The following is a 15,758-nucleotide window of genomic DNA, read 5'->3' as shown; positions in this document are numbered from 1 at the left end:
CACCCCTTCCTCCTGCAGCCACCCAGAACCTGAGCTGGGCTACCCTGCGTCTCCACCGCCATCACCACTACCTCCGGGCTGCCCAGCCAGGCAGCGGTGGCAGTGCAGAGCAGACAAAGGGCAGCCCAGCGTGGGCTCCAGGCAGCTGCAGCAGGAAGGACACGGCAGTAGCAAGGAGGAAGGGCTGCTTTTCCCCCACACCAAGGAACAGTTTCTGCCTGGCAACTGCCGCTGCTGCTGCTGCTGAGCCTGGGTGGGTGAATGCAGAGCAGGCATGGGGCAAGCTGGGTTGGGGCTGTGTGCATGGGTCCCCACTAGTACCATGGTGCTGCTGCTGCCTGGGCTGCCTAGAAAGGCAGTCGAGCTGCAGAGCTAACCCAGCCCCACTGTGTGCCCAGGAGGTGGCAGGACGTGCCATGGGCGGGCGGTGCCTGGGCCAGGCAGGACCGAGAGACCTGCTGCAGGTCAGACAAAGCCCCTCTGTGGGCCAGATCCAGCCTGCGGGCCATATTTTGCCCACCCCTGGGTTTGAATATACACTTGCTTCCTTAGCAGCCCAGTTGTATCTTCCCACTTAGTTAACACCATCTTTAAAATTGAAGGCTATTCCTGGAAAACATCCTACCATTAGCTCCCTCCCTTTTTATTTGAGGTGCCCCAGCTCATTTATCTCTGCTGACCAGATCAAGCGCAATATGACAAGGGATGAGAGATATTTTCACTTGCTTGGCCACTAAAGGTTTCCTAGATCAAAACCAGTTCCTTAAAGTTTTCCCAGGAAAAAAAATAGGAAGCACATCCCAGATCTCCAAACATGCCACTTACAAAACAGCCTACTGTGTTTTATACCAACTTCAGCTTCCAGATTAATTAATGGCATAGCCCATATTGAACCAATAATTAATATGTAGCACTTATAAAGCAGTAATACATAAGGCATCTGTGAGGCTCAGGGCCCCAGGGTGCTGGGCACTGTACAAACACAAGATAGTCCATTCCCGAAAAGGCTTACTATCACACAACAATGAGCTATTAAACAGATGCCATTTTCCACCTGAGAGGTGATTATGTTTCAGGGATGGATGAAGTGATTCCTATATATAACTTGAGATCCTGCCTGATTTCTGTGCAATTTAATAAAGATTATTATCTACTTACCATTCCTTTGTTGACCACATTCAGTGCTGAATTGGTCTAGTGACAATTCCAGATTTGCTGAAGGCAAGAAAGTATCGATTCAGACTGACACACCTGCCTGAAGTTGGGGATTTGTCTTTGGTTGGTATAGTGCCCATCATCTGGGCACCAGGCAGAAAGGATGGGTCTCAGGAGGCTCTTATTAATTCTCCAGCCTTGTTGCTAGGAAAAAAAGTACAGCTTGGAAGCATCTGTTACAAGTTGCTCCCATTGCCAATTTAGCTTCCGTTGGTAAATTCAAGATCTGGCAGATACTATCTCAGAGAAAAGCATACATCTGCCAAGCAGGAGGCGGCATGTGATTAGGTTTGGCTAAGGGGTGCCAGAACATAACAGCAGAATTCAGCAAGTGAATGAGGAGGGTGAAGGAAGCTAGAAGCAAACTGTATTTTCCAGTGTAACATATAGAATAATAACCAGTGACAGTGTGACAAGGACAAGCTGGGGCTTGTGAGATCTTCTTATAGGCTTGTTTTATGGGAATGTCCCTTTTTTTAGTTGTGCAAATAAATGATTTTTTTTCCCAGTTCACCTACAATATAAAAAATCAAAATGTGTTTTGTTTGGGGCTGATTATAAAAAAACAACTAATTTAAAAAACTCAAGAAGTAAAAATAGAATAGGTTGAATGAAACATGTCATTTAACCTGAAATGAAATGTTCTGTTTTGTTTTTATTTTAATTGTTAAAATAAAACTGAAGTTCAAACTGAAGCATGGTTTTGAATAGAAAAAAATCAAAATGTATTGTTAAAAAAAAGAGTCAAAATGAAATGTTTCATGTTTATGGGGGCGGGTGAACTAAAGCAATTTGCCAAAACCACCACACATTTGTAAAATAGTCTGGTCTATTAGAATCTGCATTTTTATTTTTTTAGGAAAAAGAAAAATGTTTTGTTAGAAAAATTGCACCCAGATCTAGTCTGTTCTTCCTCACGCTAAGTTGCCTAGCTCCATAAGGACTACAGATGCATCACATGTACATGGATTGTGTGATAGTCACTGTCCGCTATCAGATAGTGGGGGTCTAAAGGCCTCAGAAACCGCAACATGTCGCAAAACAGGAAGGGCCAGCAATGAAGTGAGACAAGAATATAGGGGGTCCCAGGTCCTTGTTCCGGACCCAGCATTTTGCTTTTGGGTTTTGTGTGATGAACTAGTGCCAGTTTTATAGGATAAGTGCAAGCATTATTATACAAATGTACTAGACAGACTTTAGTTGTATGATGGTAATTTGTATCTTGAACTGTGACTTTGTCTGCTATTCTGATCCTGAGCTACCGTATCACATAGCCAATGCATTTCACTTATGACTGGTGCCTGATATTTCAGCTTTGGATGCTAGTACAGATGTAACAAATTTAGCTTGCTAGAGTGTGGTGTGATGACGAGGCACTAGAGGGGTCATAGTCTTATTCCAGGGAAAGATTACAGAGTTTATTCTCACGACACTCAGCTACAGAAGAAACTAGAAGAGCATTTGACTGTCTGCCTCATCTGAGAGCCTTGTACTTAAATAGCTGTATAGTTGCAGAGACTTAAGATACTTGCAAGTACTAATATCCTGCAGAAGCCCCCACAGTAGGAACCAGGGTGGGAAACCTTGCAGAACTGCCTGCATATGAATTCCTAGACCTCGAGGATGGAGCTGTGTTGTTGGGCCAGCTTTGCAAATTTCTCAGTGTAACACTGTGGCAGACTGACCTTCTGTCTGGGACCTGGTGCTAGAATCTTTAGCAAGTTATAACACTGCCTGGTTTTGTAAAACCAGTGGAGAGGAGTGGGTGTTGGGGGAACCAGTTTAACAAAGACAGTTTAGAGGATGCTTTTGTGTTTTTTATGCTGCACTTTATCAAAGAAGCAGTATCAATTGCACTCAGTTTTATAAGCATCCTTATAGGCTTGGCAGTGCTATGTTGGCTAGCACTATGGAAGAAAGAGACTTGGGGGTCATCATTGACCACAAGATGAACATGAGCCTGCAATGCGATGCGGCGGCTAGTAAAGCGACCAAAACGCTGGCTTGCATCCATAGATGCTTCTCAAGCAAATCCCGGGACATCATTCTCCCCCTGTACTCGGCCTTAGTGAGGCCGCAGCTGGAGTACTGCGTCCAGTTTTGGGCTCCACAATTCAAAAAGGATGTGGAGAAGCTTGAGAGAGTCCAGAGAAGAGCCACGCGCATGATCAGAGGTCAGGGAAGCAGACCCTACGATGACAGGCTGAGAGCCCTGGGGCTCTTTAGCCTGAAAAAGCGCAGGCTCAGGGGTGATCTGATGGCCACCTACAAGTTTATCAGGGGTGACCACCAGCATCTGGGGGAACATTTGTTCACCAGAGCGCCCCAAGGGATGACGAGGTCGAATGGTCACAAACTACTTCAAGATTGTTTCAGGCTGGACATAAGGAAGAACTTCTTTACTGTCTGAGCCCCCAAGGTCTGGAACAGCCTGCCACCGGAGGTGGTTCAAGCGCCTACATTGAACACCTTCAAGATGAAACTGGATGCTTATCTTGCTGGGATCCTATGACCCCAGCTGACTTCCTGCCCTTTGGGCGGGGGGCTGGACTCGATGATCTTCCGAGGTCCCTTCCAGCCCTGATGTCTATGAAATCTATAATCACTGCTAATTTCACATTTAAGGGACATTTTCCACCGTCTTTCTTAATTCAAATGAATTGCCAGCTGGCCTCATTAGATACTAAACAGGTATTTTTCTCTCACCTGCCTTGTGAATTTGCAACAGCCCTTTGGTTTACTTGGGCTGTAAAAGCAAAAAGAGTTTGCTGGGCTTGAAGGGAACACTTTGATAACCTTATTGATTCTGTCTTTCCTCTTCTTCATACCTCCCCACCCCATCTCTTTTTGTCCCACTTCTTGCTTTAAATGTGGCTAGCTGCCGAGCTGTGTTTATGAGCTAAAGTCTTTGTGTATCTGTTGTATTCATGAGGAGATTGTACAGACCTACAGTGAAATGAAACTGTTAGCTGGCCATGGCAAATTGACATAACTATGCCAGCAAAACCCCTGATATGGAAGCTGTTATGCCAACAGTAGAGTGTTTTCATCAGCTTAAGTTACATCATTTGCAGAGGTGCCCTAGCTACACTTGCAGGGGAAAAATCCCTCTCATCACCTGCTGCGTCTATGCTAGGGGGTGCCTGTGCAACAACAGCAGTAGAGGCTACACAGTAGATGTACCCCTAAATCTTTGTTTGTGTGAACTGAGCTCTTGGGTTTCCCCCAGACCGCCCTGGACAAGCATCCACAGCAAAAAGGCTCTACCAAGCCCTTTGTAAAGAGGCTCTCACTCAGCCTCTTATCCTCCACTTGCAACATATGTGGCTGTGCCAAGAATACCTTATTTGTTCACATACCACATCCACCTTCCCTGAAAAAATGAGCAATGGAAAACTGGGGTGTGTGTCTTAAACAAGGAGATTGATTTTCACCAGGGCTGGAGGCTTGGGTAGCATGGAGCAAGATTCCTCTTTCTTATCCCCTCTTCTTCCTGCTGTGCAACCAACAACTACAGACTTAACCCCCTCACAGCCACTACTTAATTAAGCTTTTTTATAACAGTGTTGGTCTGCCTTTGGTTAGGCTACAGCTGTAATAGGGTTAGCATTGTTGTTGCAGTAGCAGGATCTTAACTGGGGGAAGGAGAGAGGCTGATAACAGGACTCTGCTTCTGCTCTGCCCAGCTGGCGCTTGCAGCCCCTGCAATGGCAAGCAAGTCTCTGGCTGCTCCCCATCTCTTTGGTCAAAGAACAATATGTTTTTCTTCATTCTGTTTGCCCAAAACAAGGTACACAACTTATTCAGGGGCATGTGGTATGTGAATAAATATGGTAATGTTGCCTAACGTAAGGAATGCTTGATGTTCCTGCTGCAGCGGGCTCTCACTGCTAGTTTGTAGCAGGCTGCATAGGTGACAGCAATCTGATTCTCAAGGATTTACTCCCAACAGGTAATAAGGAAATACCTGTAATCCTGCTGTCCACTCATCACTCCTCTGCTAGTTATAGTGTTCAGAGCCCGCTAACCACACTGAAGAATTACCTAGCTACTGTATTTGGGCATAATAGGGGACTTTAGAAAGTCTTTTCTCCATCCTGTCAAAGCAAAGCTCAGATAGGGAGGGTGTTCGAGGTCCACAATAGAAAAAGAGAGGCCAGTTATCTGACTAAACAAGCGTTCCTGGGAGGAGATAAATGTTGAGGATGACCTATAGTTATTTTTCTAAGGTTTACCCATCCAGAGGACAGCATGTGGAAGTAGTCCTTTCTGAGATCTCATAATCAGTCCTGATTGATGCTACAGTAACATAAGGTTCTTAAGGATTTTTGTGGATGGTATCTTTTATTGGCCCAACTGCCTAACTGGGACAGGCTTAGACAAGCTTTTGAAATGCAAGGCATTCTTCCTCAGGTCTTAGGAGAAAGCAGGTGCAGTGAAAGATTAAAACCTGAGGGAAACCTGAAGAAGAGTGCCCTGCATTTGAAAGCTTGTCTAAGTCAGCTCCAACCATGCAGTTGGGCCAGTAAAGTCTACTTCCCACAAAAATCCTTGCCTCTCACATATTTCCTGGACCGTCACAGCTGCAACATCACTCTAACACTACTATAAGGTCCCTAAAGTATTTTACCAACTTTGACGATAACCCAACTTTGATCATTTTAACCAAGTGCTAGGCACTATCCTAAGATCATCAAGTTACAAAGGCACTCGGAGGTCATCTAGTCCCACCCCATTTCTTCTAGTCTAAGTCCCATTTGTACAAAATGGGTAAACTGAGGCACAGATTGGCTACTGATTTACTTGGTGCCTACAGTTAATTCTTGCCTAAGTGGCAGAAGAACCCAGGAGTTGTCTTTTCCAGTCTTTCACACTATGTATCTTCCTGTAAGGATAGCGTTCTGCTTCCCGATGCCCCCAATTCAGCAGTTCTCTTCAGCCAACACAACACACTTTCACAGTGTTACTGCCTTAGGTTTTGTCAGATAACCTCTTGGTTTATGAAGTGCCATTCCCAACTCTACAGCCCAGGTCCAGTCATGTTCAAGCTGAGGATCCCCCCACCTCCCCCCAAAATCCCCAAGTAAAATCAACTACTTGATTTTGCGCACACAAAATCCCCAACTAAAATCAGCTACTTGAAATGTAAGTATTTTAGCTAAATACAGACATAAAGCCACAGAATGTTTAGATCTGTGTGAATGTTTAATTGTAGAGCAGCTGTTCTCTGTTTACTCTGCAGCCTCAATTTACTCATTCTTTTCTGGTTCTTTATGTTTTGAATAGTCCCTTTACAGTTATATTTTTCCCTCTCTCTTTCTTTCATGTTTCCTTTGCTTCCTTTTGTCCATCATCAAAGTTTCACAAGGTAAGTTTTGTTTCTAATATGCCTGTTAACTTCCACTGGGCAAAATTCTGACTTACCTCCTCAGACAAACTCCCACTGAAGCCAATGTCCCTTTGCCGCAGGTACAGACCTCTTGCCTCAATAGGCTTTCACTTTCTGCCAAAATGTGTCTCTGTGTATGTGTATGTGCGTGTGTGTACATGTGTGTGTGCAGGCATCTCCAAATCACCTAAGAGGATGGTCCCATGTGTGGTTTAGTTCCTGGGTTCTGGCCTACATGCAAAATAACATCAGTTTACCTAAAGGTGCGATGTTAAACTGATAGAATTAAATTGATGCAGTTCTGTGGGTGGTCACGCTCAGATTGAATTAGCCCTAACTAAGGGCCATCAATACTAGAAAACTATACTGTTTTAACTATATTAATCTGCTCAAAGTACTAAAACCAAGGAGTTATACTGACATCAAGATGCTGCATTCCAGGCTAGCTACTCCTGTACGAGAGGAATAACAAGCTCGTTTATGCTGTTGACCCCATCTACTTGCCAGCTTTTACTGGTATAATTGTTTCTACTGAAATGTAGGAAACTTTGTTTCTTAAATGAGATCATTACACCAATTACACATGTCAGTACAGATCAGGTTTTATATTACCTTACTTTGCACATGTAAGTTTAGAGGTGCATGTTGAAATGATTAACTATTTCCAACCAATATGTGAGCATCTGCACAAAGGGTTACATTAATTTAACTAATGTGGAGTTTAACAGAAACAAGTTAAACTGATGCTCTTAAATTTAAATGAGAAAAAGAAAATACAAACTTTTTGGTAGCCTCCCACATGAAGTTGCCACTGAAGCTTTTATGCCATCCAGCATTGTTTAGAAAGAGCAGTTGCTGAAACACCCTGGGGGTAATAGAGGCTTGCATTTCCCTTAATTCTATGTTGTCATCCTACATATATGCACGCGATAATTCAAACAGAAAAGTTAGCATTTACAGGAAGCTCTTAGTGTGCAAGCAGCCAGCACTGAGAACACCGCAGACATTTAATCTATCTTGCACACTTCTGCAGCACCCCAACCTCTCCAGGCTGACCTTTTGCTGCACATCCTACAGTCAGTACTGTAGGTGTGGTGGTGCAGGGAAAACTAACAAGACCAAAAAAGAAAAAAAGACCTGTCAAACACCAGAGAAATTGATGCCCCCCAAATGTAAACTGTGCTCTGTACTGCATAAGGCATGTGGCTCCTGAAACATGGGATGGAGAAGTCCAACTGTGCTCTGTATGATATTCATTATCTCAGAGGGAAAACCTGCTGAGGGAGTCACTGTTTGAAAACTAGAGCTGTGCAAACCCTTCATTGTAAACACTGGGGATATTCACCTGGCTTCCAAAGCCTGCACTTGATACAAGCTTCCTAGAAAGAAAACAGAAGTTCACAGAGCTTTCAGTGGGCTGCTGGAAGCCAAGATTCAGCCAAGCCTGGCTTGATCTGTGGCTCTGGATGAAAACCAGTCAAAACTACATGGGTTCAGCTAAGCTTCACAATGGGTTCAATTCCCAAACTCAAAGCAAAATTTGGGGAAAGCTGATTCCTCATGTATAGAGCCACTTCTGTGATCCCTTTGTGAACAAGCAGTGAGTTTGCCACTGGGAAATCTGTTTTGAAGATCCAGAGGTTGCTGCTGTGAGGGTTGCTCCCTCTTTCAGTGAGCTCCCATGAGGCGGGCAGGGCGCTGACATTTGCTTTCCCCCCAAGCACCATGGCTCATGCAGTGAAAGAGGTGCCATTCTGACCACTTTGGTTCAGAACTGGGTGAGGAACTGATTTCCTGGCTTGATGGCTTCCTGGCAGCTTGACTTTTCCAAAACGTCCTTATTCTTTGTTTTTTCACAGAAACACTTTACCAAATACAGTCTGTATTCACAAATGATTGTAAGAGCCTCCAAACTGTGTGGGGGGGTTTTAGCCAATGAACTATTCATCCAAAAAATCATCTTCAGCATTACCTGTAGCTCCTAGATGCCCCTGTCAGGGCTCCACTATGCAAGACACTCTACAGCAAAGGTTGGCAACCTACAGCCCAGCCCACAGAGCCACTGGGAAGCAGTAGTGGATGAGCAGCAAGCATCTCAGTCAGGCAACTGGGAGCTCCCTGTGCTGACCCAGGTGCCAGCAGTGGCAACTGCATCCTAGTTAATTGGTTTGCCTACGACCTAAGCTAGACCCCACCAGTAAAAGGTTGCTGGCTGCTGCTCTACAGTCATAAAAATATAAGATCAGGCCTGTCCCAAAGAGTGTAAAGTCTGCATTTATCATGAGCAGTTGCTGGCAGCTACCACAAACAGATGAGAAACCCCAAGGTAACAGAGAGATGATGACGATCATTCCAATAAACAGCACTGCCAGCACACCTAATCATGGCCAAGAGTTTTTGTAGATGTCATAACAGAGGTGGATTTTAAGGGAGGACTAGAAGGAGTCTAAAAGACATAGCAAAAGGAGAGTTTAGCTTGGCAGGACAGGAGTTTGAATGGGTCCTCAGGCCCTGTCTTCAACCATAGTGCTCTGAGAGCACCAGAGAAGGGAATCACAGCTGCTGCTCCACACCATGCTGTTGCCCTAAAGCTAGCTGTGCATACAACAAACTGTGCCTCCCAGCCCTCCCTAATGCAACCATAGCTGTAGGAGCAACAATTCAGGTCAAGCCACTTCCAATTTCTGGGCAGAACTTGGGAATCACATCGGTCAGTATTTGCATCACCTCCAAATGGGTCACATCAGCACGTCTCGTGTGCATACTCTTAAGCCAAGTACTCCTCTCATCTGGCCAACATGATGGCTGTCCAGACCTATCTCAGAAGCTGCTCTGAAGCAGGGCAGGCTCAGGACTTAGCGCTTGTGTAAAGCTTGCCAAGGCTTTGAACCACAAAACAACATTTTAATCGTGTTCCCTTCCCTCCCCCTCACAGGCTACAAGGAACAGGGGATCCCACAGCAGCTGTAATGGCTGGGACAAGCGTGTTCCGAGGAACACGACAAGAGGTTTCCAGGTTTCGTTTGGCAGCTGTGGGCACAAGGACCTTTTTCATTTTCATTTTTCTTTTCTTTTCTTTTTTCTTTTTACCAACACGTCTGTCTGTTCAGCGGAGCGGCGGTGCAGAGCAACAGATGGGGACCTGCACTGATCCCTTTTAGAACCGGAGGTGAAGCAAAACGCGGCGCAGGTTAGGACTGGCACAGTCAACATGTCATGATGGGCAACCAGTCCGGAGGAGGGAGGAGAGCATTGCTAGAGTGAGACATCGCTGAGGAAGAGGGCACTTGGGAAGGCTGCCGGGACAAGAGATCTGGTAGCTGGGGTCTCTGCTTTCTTCATCTGCAGGTTGGGAAGCAGCTGGAGACATTTTGCCTCCTTTATAATTCACCATTGAAGGATCCCAGCTGTGAATATCAATGCCAAGGAGCTATTTATAGATCTCTGTACAGTATGTAAAAGCAAAAGCTGAATGGTACCTTGTTTCCTGAGAGCTCTTTCTTGACTGCTTTGTGGTAGCAAAGGGGTGCAACTCAGCCTTTTTCCTGCTCTGTGTGTGTGCGTGTGTTTATGATGCTCACTGAAGCTCTGTCATTGCAGATGTCCTGAGATTTTGCTTGCTGTAAATCATACTTAACTGCTAAGGGGACTCAGGCTGGGAATACGTCCTGCCCTCCTACCCGCTGAAAGCCGAGAAGAGGCAGAATCTACTGCCAGCCAGTGCCAGACTAATACTTGCAAAGGACTGGTACTCAATTGTGTGATCCGTGCTTTGTGCTCGGGGTGGGCTGGGGGAGGTTATGTGCTGTCTATAGCTTCTGGCTGAACCTGGAATTTACAGGGAATAAAATGGCCCTCCTGCACCTGCCCCAGCCCCTGCCGCTGAAAGAGACTTGCTGATAAATATCATTGTATTTTAGAAATTATTATACTGTGTGTCTTGTGGCCTGTGCTGAAAGAGGGGGCAGTCTTGGTCCACTCCCCCATGGGCAAGTGCCTGGATTTCAAAGACAACTACAACAGATGGCATTCATTGGGCATCTTGTTAGCAGTCCCAGTCAAGAGACCAGTAGTACAGTGAAGCTTGCACTACTGCCTATGCTGTGTCTGTGTGTTGGCTAAAGAAAAGAACTTCTTTCCCCAGGCCCTTTAGTTAAGCACACCAGGATGGAATTTGCAAGAGGCTACATGGCCTGATTTTCAGAGGTGCTGTGAGGATTCAGCACTTCTGCGTACCACGCTCATGGTGAGTGCATTGTAAGAAATGCATGGAACTGTGTTGGCCAGGTTACTTTCCAGTCTGGAGAGACAAGACAGGCCGTTCAAGGGCATGGTGCACAATGATGCTGCCATTCTCACCCAGGGAGAATTAGTCTTTTTAGCAAATTAATTAAAATAACCCCGTAGCCTTAATGGAGGTGCACCAAAATATGGTGGACATGCATCAATCTGTAAGACTCTGTCACTGACTCTCTCTCTTCCTGTCTCTCTCTCTCTTTCACACACACATGCATGCACTCACCTTCATGTCTTCAGTGGAAAGCTAGTGGGGAAGGGGCTAGAGAAAAGCATCCCATCTCCCAAGAGCTTTCAGTCTAGCTGCCCCTTCCTGATAATTGCTTGCATTCAAATTGTATGACATCTTTTCAGACATTGAAAGCAAACCCATACTTTTAGTTAGAACAGACTTTGCTGTAAAGAGAACAGATATCGGTGAGGGAGCACACCACGGACGTGCCTCTTGTCTATGATAGCCTGTAGTGGATTGAATACAAAATGGCAGCCTGGCCGTGTAGATAGCAGGCTTCTTCGAGGTTTAAAAAGGCAGTGCACAGCAAACACAAAGACATAGCTAGATAGACTGCAGTTTAGACTTGCTCTGAACAGTCATGGGTCCCCTGCATTTTGTAGTGTAGTGCAGGGGGCTGGCAACCTTTCAGTAAGAGCAGGCTGAATTAACACAACTTGGTCCTCCTTGGGCTGGAGGTGGCAGGTAAGGGAGGTGGCCACTAGATGGCGGGTCCTTGCACCAACATGTTTGGAGAGTGGGATAAAATCACTTTGCAGATCTTAGGTGGCCAACCCCTGATGCAGAGTCTAAAAATCACTCCAGGAAGCATGGGCAGGAGCGTGAGCTCCCTTTAGCAGTGGCATACTAAGCAGGTATCTTAATCCAAGCGCTCTCTTCCCTGCTATAATTTGTGCAACTGGCCTTCAGCCAAATGCCCTCTTCCTTGGATCTCTCTACTGTATTTTAACAACTTTTGCAGCACCAAGACATTGGCCACTGTGGTCCCCCTGCCTTACCTGTGGCTGATTAGGGTAGGGTGTTATGTCTTTTGGTTGTGTCAGGGTTGACTCTGTAGTTTTGTTAATAAGTTACATAAAGGATTTGTTTAGGATGGTGTGGATAGGGATGATCCAACCTTATGTAGGAGTCTGGACTAGAAAACCTCTGGAGGTCCCTTCCAGCTCTGCTTCCCTATGATTCTGAGATTCAATTTGGACCTTTTTAATGTTTCTTTAGTCTTCTGGGGAGCCAGGGTTTCCTCTTCCCCCTCTACTCACATCACCCATATAGTCTCCTCCTCAAAAGTGTGTTTCAGTAGTTCACTTTGTTCCTGTTTATTTGGATTTAAAGCGTAAACTCTGCAATACATCCATTAGCACTCAGCCAGGGGAGATAACAGTCCATTTTGCTTATAAAAAAAGTGTTTCCCCAAAGCTCAGGTCACCATTTACAGTCCCATCTCTGTTCGTAAGGACTAAAGTGGCAGCAAGAGCAGTTGGCTTTAAAAAAATACCAACCAAAATTATGTGGGTTTGCCAGCATAAATGTAAAACCCTTTCCATCCCACCTCAGTTGGTCTAAGCCCTCCAGATAATACACCAGGTAAAATAGATTAGCTTTGCAATCAGCAAATTGCCCACATGGTTAATAGATTCAGGCTCTGTCTGACAAGGGAAGTAGGGGGGGGAGAGTGGGAGCCCAGAGATTTTCAGTTAAATATTATAGGCATTTTGCAGTTAAACCCAGGGAATTTTAGCTTGAGCTCAAAGGCCTTACTATCACACATAGTGGGAGCATCTACATGCAGTGCTAACTGTGCAGTAGGTTAATTCAATTGCATATTAGCACGTCATGGCAAAAACTGTGCTATTGTGCTAATGCACAGTAGAATTAGTTTACTGTACATTAGCGTCATTTAAAAGGTGTGTACCGGTGCTACTGTGCAGTAGTGCTAATGCCAGTGTTATTACAGGTACTAAACTTAATACGCAGTAACTACAGCATATTAATGAATATGTAGACATGCCCAGTGAGGGCAATAGAGACTTTCTCCCAGGACTCATGCGCATAATGCCAACAACGTATTTATACAATCATTATGCCCAACTTTCAGCTGGCCTGTTATGTTTCATGCATATGCTTATTGGTACATGTAAAGACCACATGATGTCTGAGAACTGAGCTGGAGATATCTCTAACCAGCCTACATGCACGTGCCAATGCAGCATTTCCTTGGGAAAATGAAGCAGACCCACTGAAAATGTCCCATTATGTCTGTATGGCACCTGGGAGGGCAGACAAACATGTTTAGCTTGGCTCTGTCCTCCCGAGAGGACCAAGTGCAGAAAGAGAAGTGACAATAGGGACTGCTCACACAGGAATAAATGAAACAACACTACATTTGCAAAAGATCAATCCAGTTGGCTCTGAGCTAGCTCTTCCTGTGTCCTGACACATACTGTTCATGTTAGAGCACTGGTTCTCAACCTTTTTTGTACCAGGACCTATCTGTAAACATAGATGGCCAGTCCCAACTCAGTGCCCCTCACTCCTGACCCACTGCCCTCAGGCCTCAGCCCCTCAGTGTGTAGGGCAGGGGGTGGGTGTGCAGGTATCTTAACACATGCAATCCATGTACCAACATGCCTGTACACAATTTGCCTCACTAAGTCCTCCTGGGAAAGGGCAGACACAGAGATCTGGTTCCTGAGCTGGAACTCTTGATAGCCTGCAAAGAAAAGCCTACAGTTTCCCATGTTTTTCTCTTCAAGGAGTATCCCTTTTTAAAGTTTGTTCACAACCCTTTCATATATTCTTGTGACCCACTTTTGAGTCACGACCGACAGGTTGAGAAATGCTGTGCTAGAGTACTTCACAGACATGAGGACCCATTTTACGGATGTGACCCTGAGGCACAACGAGATGAAATTATTTAACTAAAGTTGTAAAGCAGAGCTAGGAACAGAAACTAGGTCTTCTTTGTTCTTAGGCTGATGCCTTAAACATTGAACCACACTGCTAGGCTGAACATGCAGCAAAGATAAATCTCCTTTATTGAAATGTAGCTTTGTTGAAATACACGGCACCATTTCCTGCAGTGTGGAGCAAACAGGATAATGTTACCTTCAAATTTTTGGAGGAAGAAAGATTATAAAAAACCCTCACCGACTCTCGAGAGTTAAAACCCACCTGGTGCAGTTAGCAGTAAAGCAGGTTTCTTCCATGAGAGGCATCAGTCACTGCTGTTCCTTAACTGCGCTGTGAACAGTTAGCAAAGAAAACCAGCTGTTGTTATCATTACACAACAGTCTGAGCTGGAGAGATGGGTAACTCACTCTGCCAAATAGAAGGTTCCTCAACAGCAGCACTTTCAAATGACATACCAGTTCATCAGTGCTGAATCACACCAGAAATGATGCCACACACCATCTGACACCAGCATGAATGTAATTGCCAGGATTACTGTTACTCCAGTTAATTACCCAAAGGGCTGTTGATTGGGACAGGGACATTACTTAACTATTCCCAGTAATTTATAACAAATAGACAAGATAACCAAATGGCTACTCATTGTGCACAGCTCAGCGCTTTACTACAGTACTACTTGGCACTTCTGCAGCTCCTTCAGGGCAAAGAACTTCACAAATCTGATGCTGCACAGTAACCCACGAGCTCCAGGAGGACAATTATCCTTGTTCTATGGATGAGATACCTGAGGTGCAGACCAGAGCAGTGGCCTACTCAAAGTCAGACTGTGAGTTAGCTGCTCAGGCAGGAACATAGCTCCCCAGGCTTGTGTTACAGTCACATGGAGTGGCATCTCATCCAGGTTCCTACCTAGGGATGAGCCTCATTCAAAAAAATCCTCAAGAATTTGTCTGGGGTACATGGGTGTAATTTAGGATGGAGTCTAGCCCTTTGGTTTTCAGTACTATAACCAGGTCAGGAATGAGGAGGAAGTCAAGACTGCAGTCCACTGTACAATGCATCCGTAAGAACTACTTCACAGTCAGGGCAGCTAGGATCTGGAACCAACTTCCAAGAGAAGTGGTGCTGGCTCCTACCCTGGGGCTCTTTAAGAAGCGGCTTGATGCCTACCTGGCTGGGGTCATTTGAGCCCAGTTTTCCTCCTGCCCAGGCAGGGGGTCGGCCTTGAAGATCTACAAGGTCCCTTCCAACCCTACTTCTATGATTCTATGATACTATGAACGCGTCCTGATGCTGCCATTACCTTTGGAGTTTATGAAAACATACGTTCTTCTAAAGATTTATTTTGCTGGCAACATGAAAAATCTCAATGTTGCAAGGGTTAAATGGACAGACCTCTATGCCACAATACATTCAATGACACACAAGTGTGTTTGTTGTGAGTGACATCAGGTGCCAGAGTCTCAGTCCAGCTGATGGATTCCCCCAGTACTGCTGCTGGGTGACTCTGACAGGCCCATAGGGTGGGGTTCCCAAAGCTGTGGAAAGTCTCCTGATGAAAGTGCAAAAGATTTAGGCAACTTGGCTGTTTTCCTGAGGTTTGGCTGGGTTCCTTCTTTTCATTTTTTCTTGTCAAACATACTGTGTTTTGGAGCAAGGACAGGAAAATCAGGAGATAGTTGCTATGGCAATGCTGAACTCTTAGGGGCTGCCTTACATCTTCTGAGACCACAGTGTTTTAATTAGGACTGTGTTGGCTGCTTTTATTGCATTAGTGATGTTGGCATAGAGAGCACTGTGCATGGTATAAACAAGCTGCAGGATGTATAACTTACATGTAAGTTCTGCTCCTGAGTTGCTGGCCGTTTTATCAAATGGATGGAGGGAGAAAAGCGGTCAACTCGTCACTCAAGAAGTTATGAAATATTTAAGATG

The 15,758-nt window shown here is 45.2% G+C and overlaps 1 protein-coding gene across 1 annotated transcript in view; it reads left to right on the top strand.

The window, feature by feature from the left end:
- The window catches only part of STUM (stum, mechanosensory transduction mediator homolog), a gene marked incomplete at its 5' end in the record, with an annotated part of 97,552 nt that extends 82,560 nt beyond the window's left edge, over positions 1-14,992 (top strand). Inside the window, one exon of the mRNA XM_025216402.1 lies at positions 9,715-14,992. Coding sequence (XP_025072187.1) covers positions 9,715-9,755 — 41 coding nt within the window. The remainder of the gene's footprint in view (positions 1-9,714) is intronic.
- Positions 14,993-15,758: the final 766 nt, after the last annotated feature.

Source organism: Alligator sinensis, unplaced genomic scaffold (genome assembly GCF_000455745.1).
Source record: "Alligator sinensis unplaced genomic scaffold, ASM45574v1 scaffold138_1, whole genome shotgun sequence".
NCBI classification, from domain to species: Eukaryota; Metazoa; Chordata; order Crocodylia; family Alligatoridae; genus Alligator; species Alligator sinensis.
The sequence above is the reverse complement of the archived record's forward strand: the minus strand, read 5'-3'. Positions and strand labels throughout refer to the sequence as shown.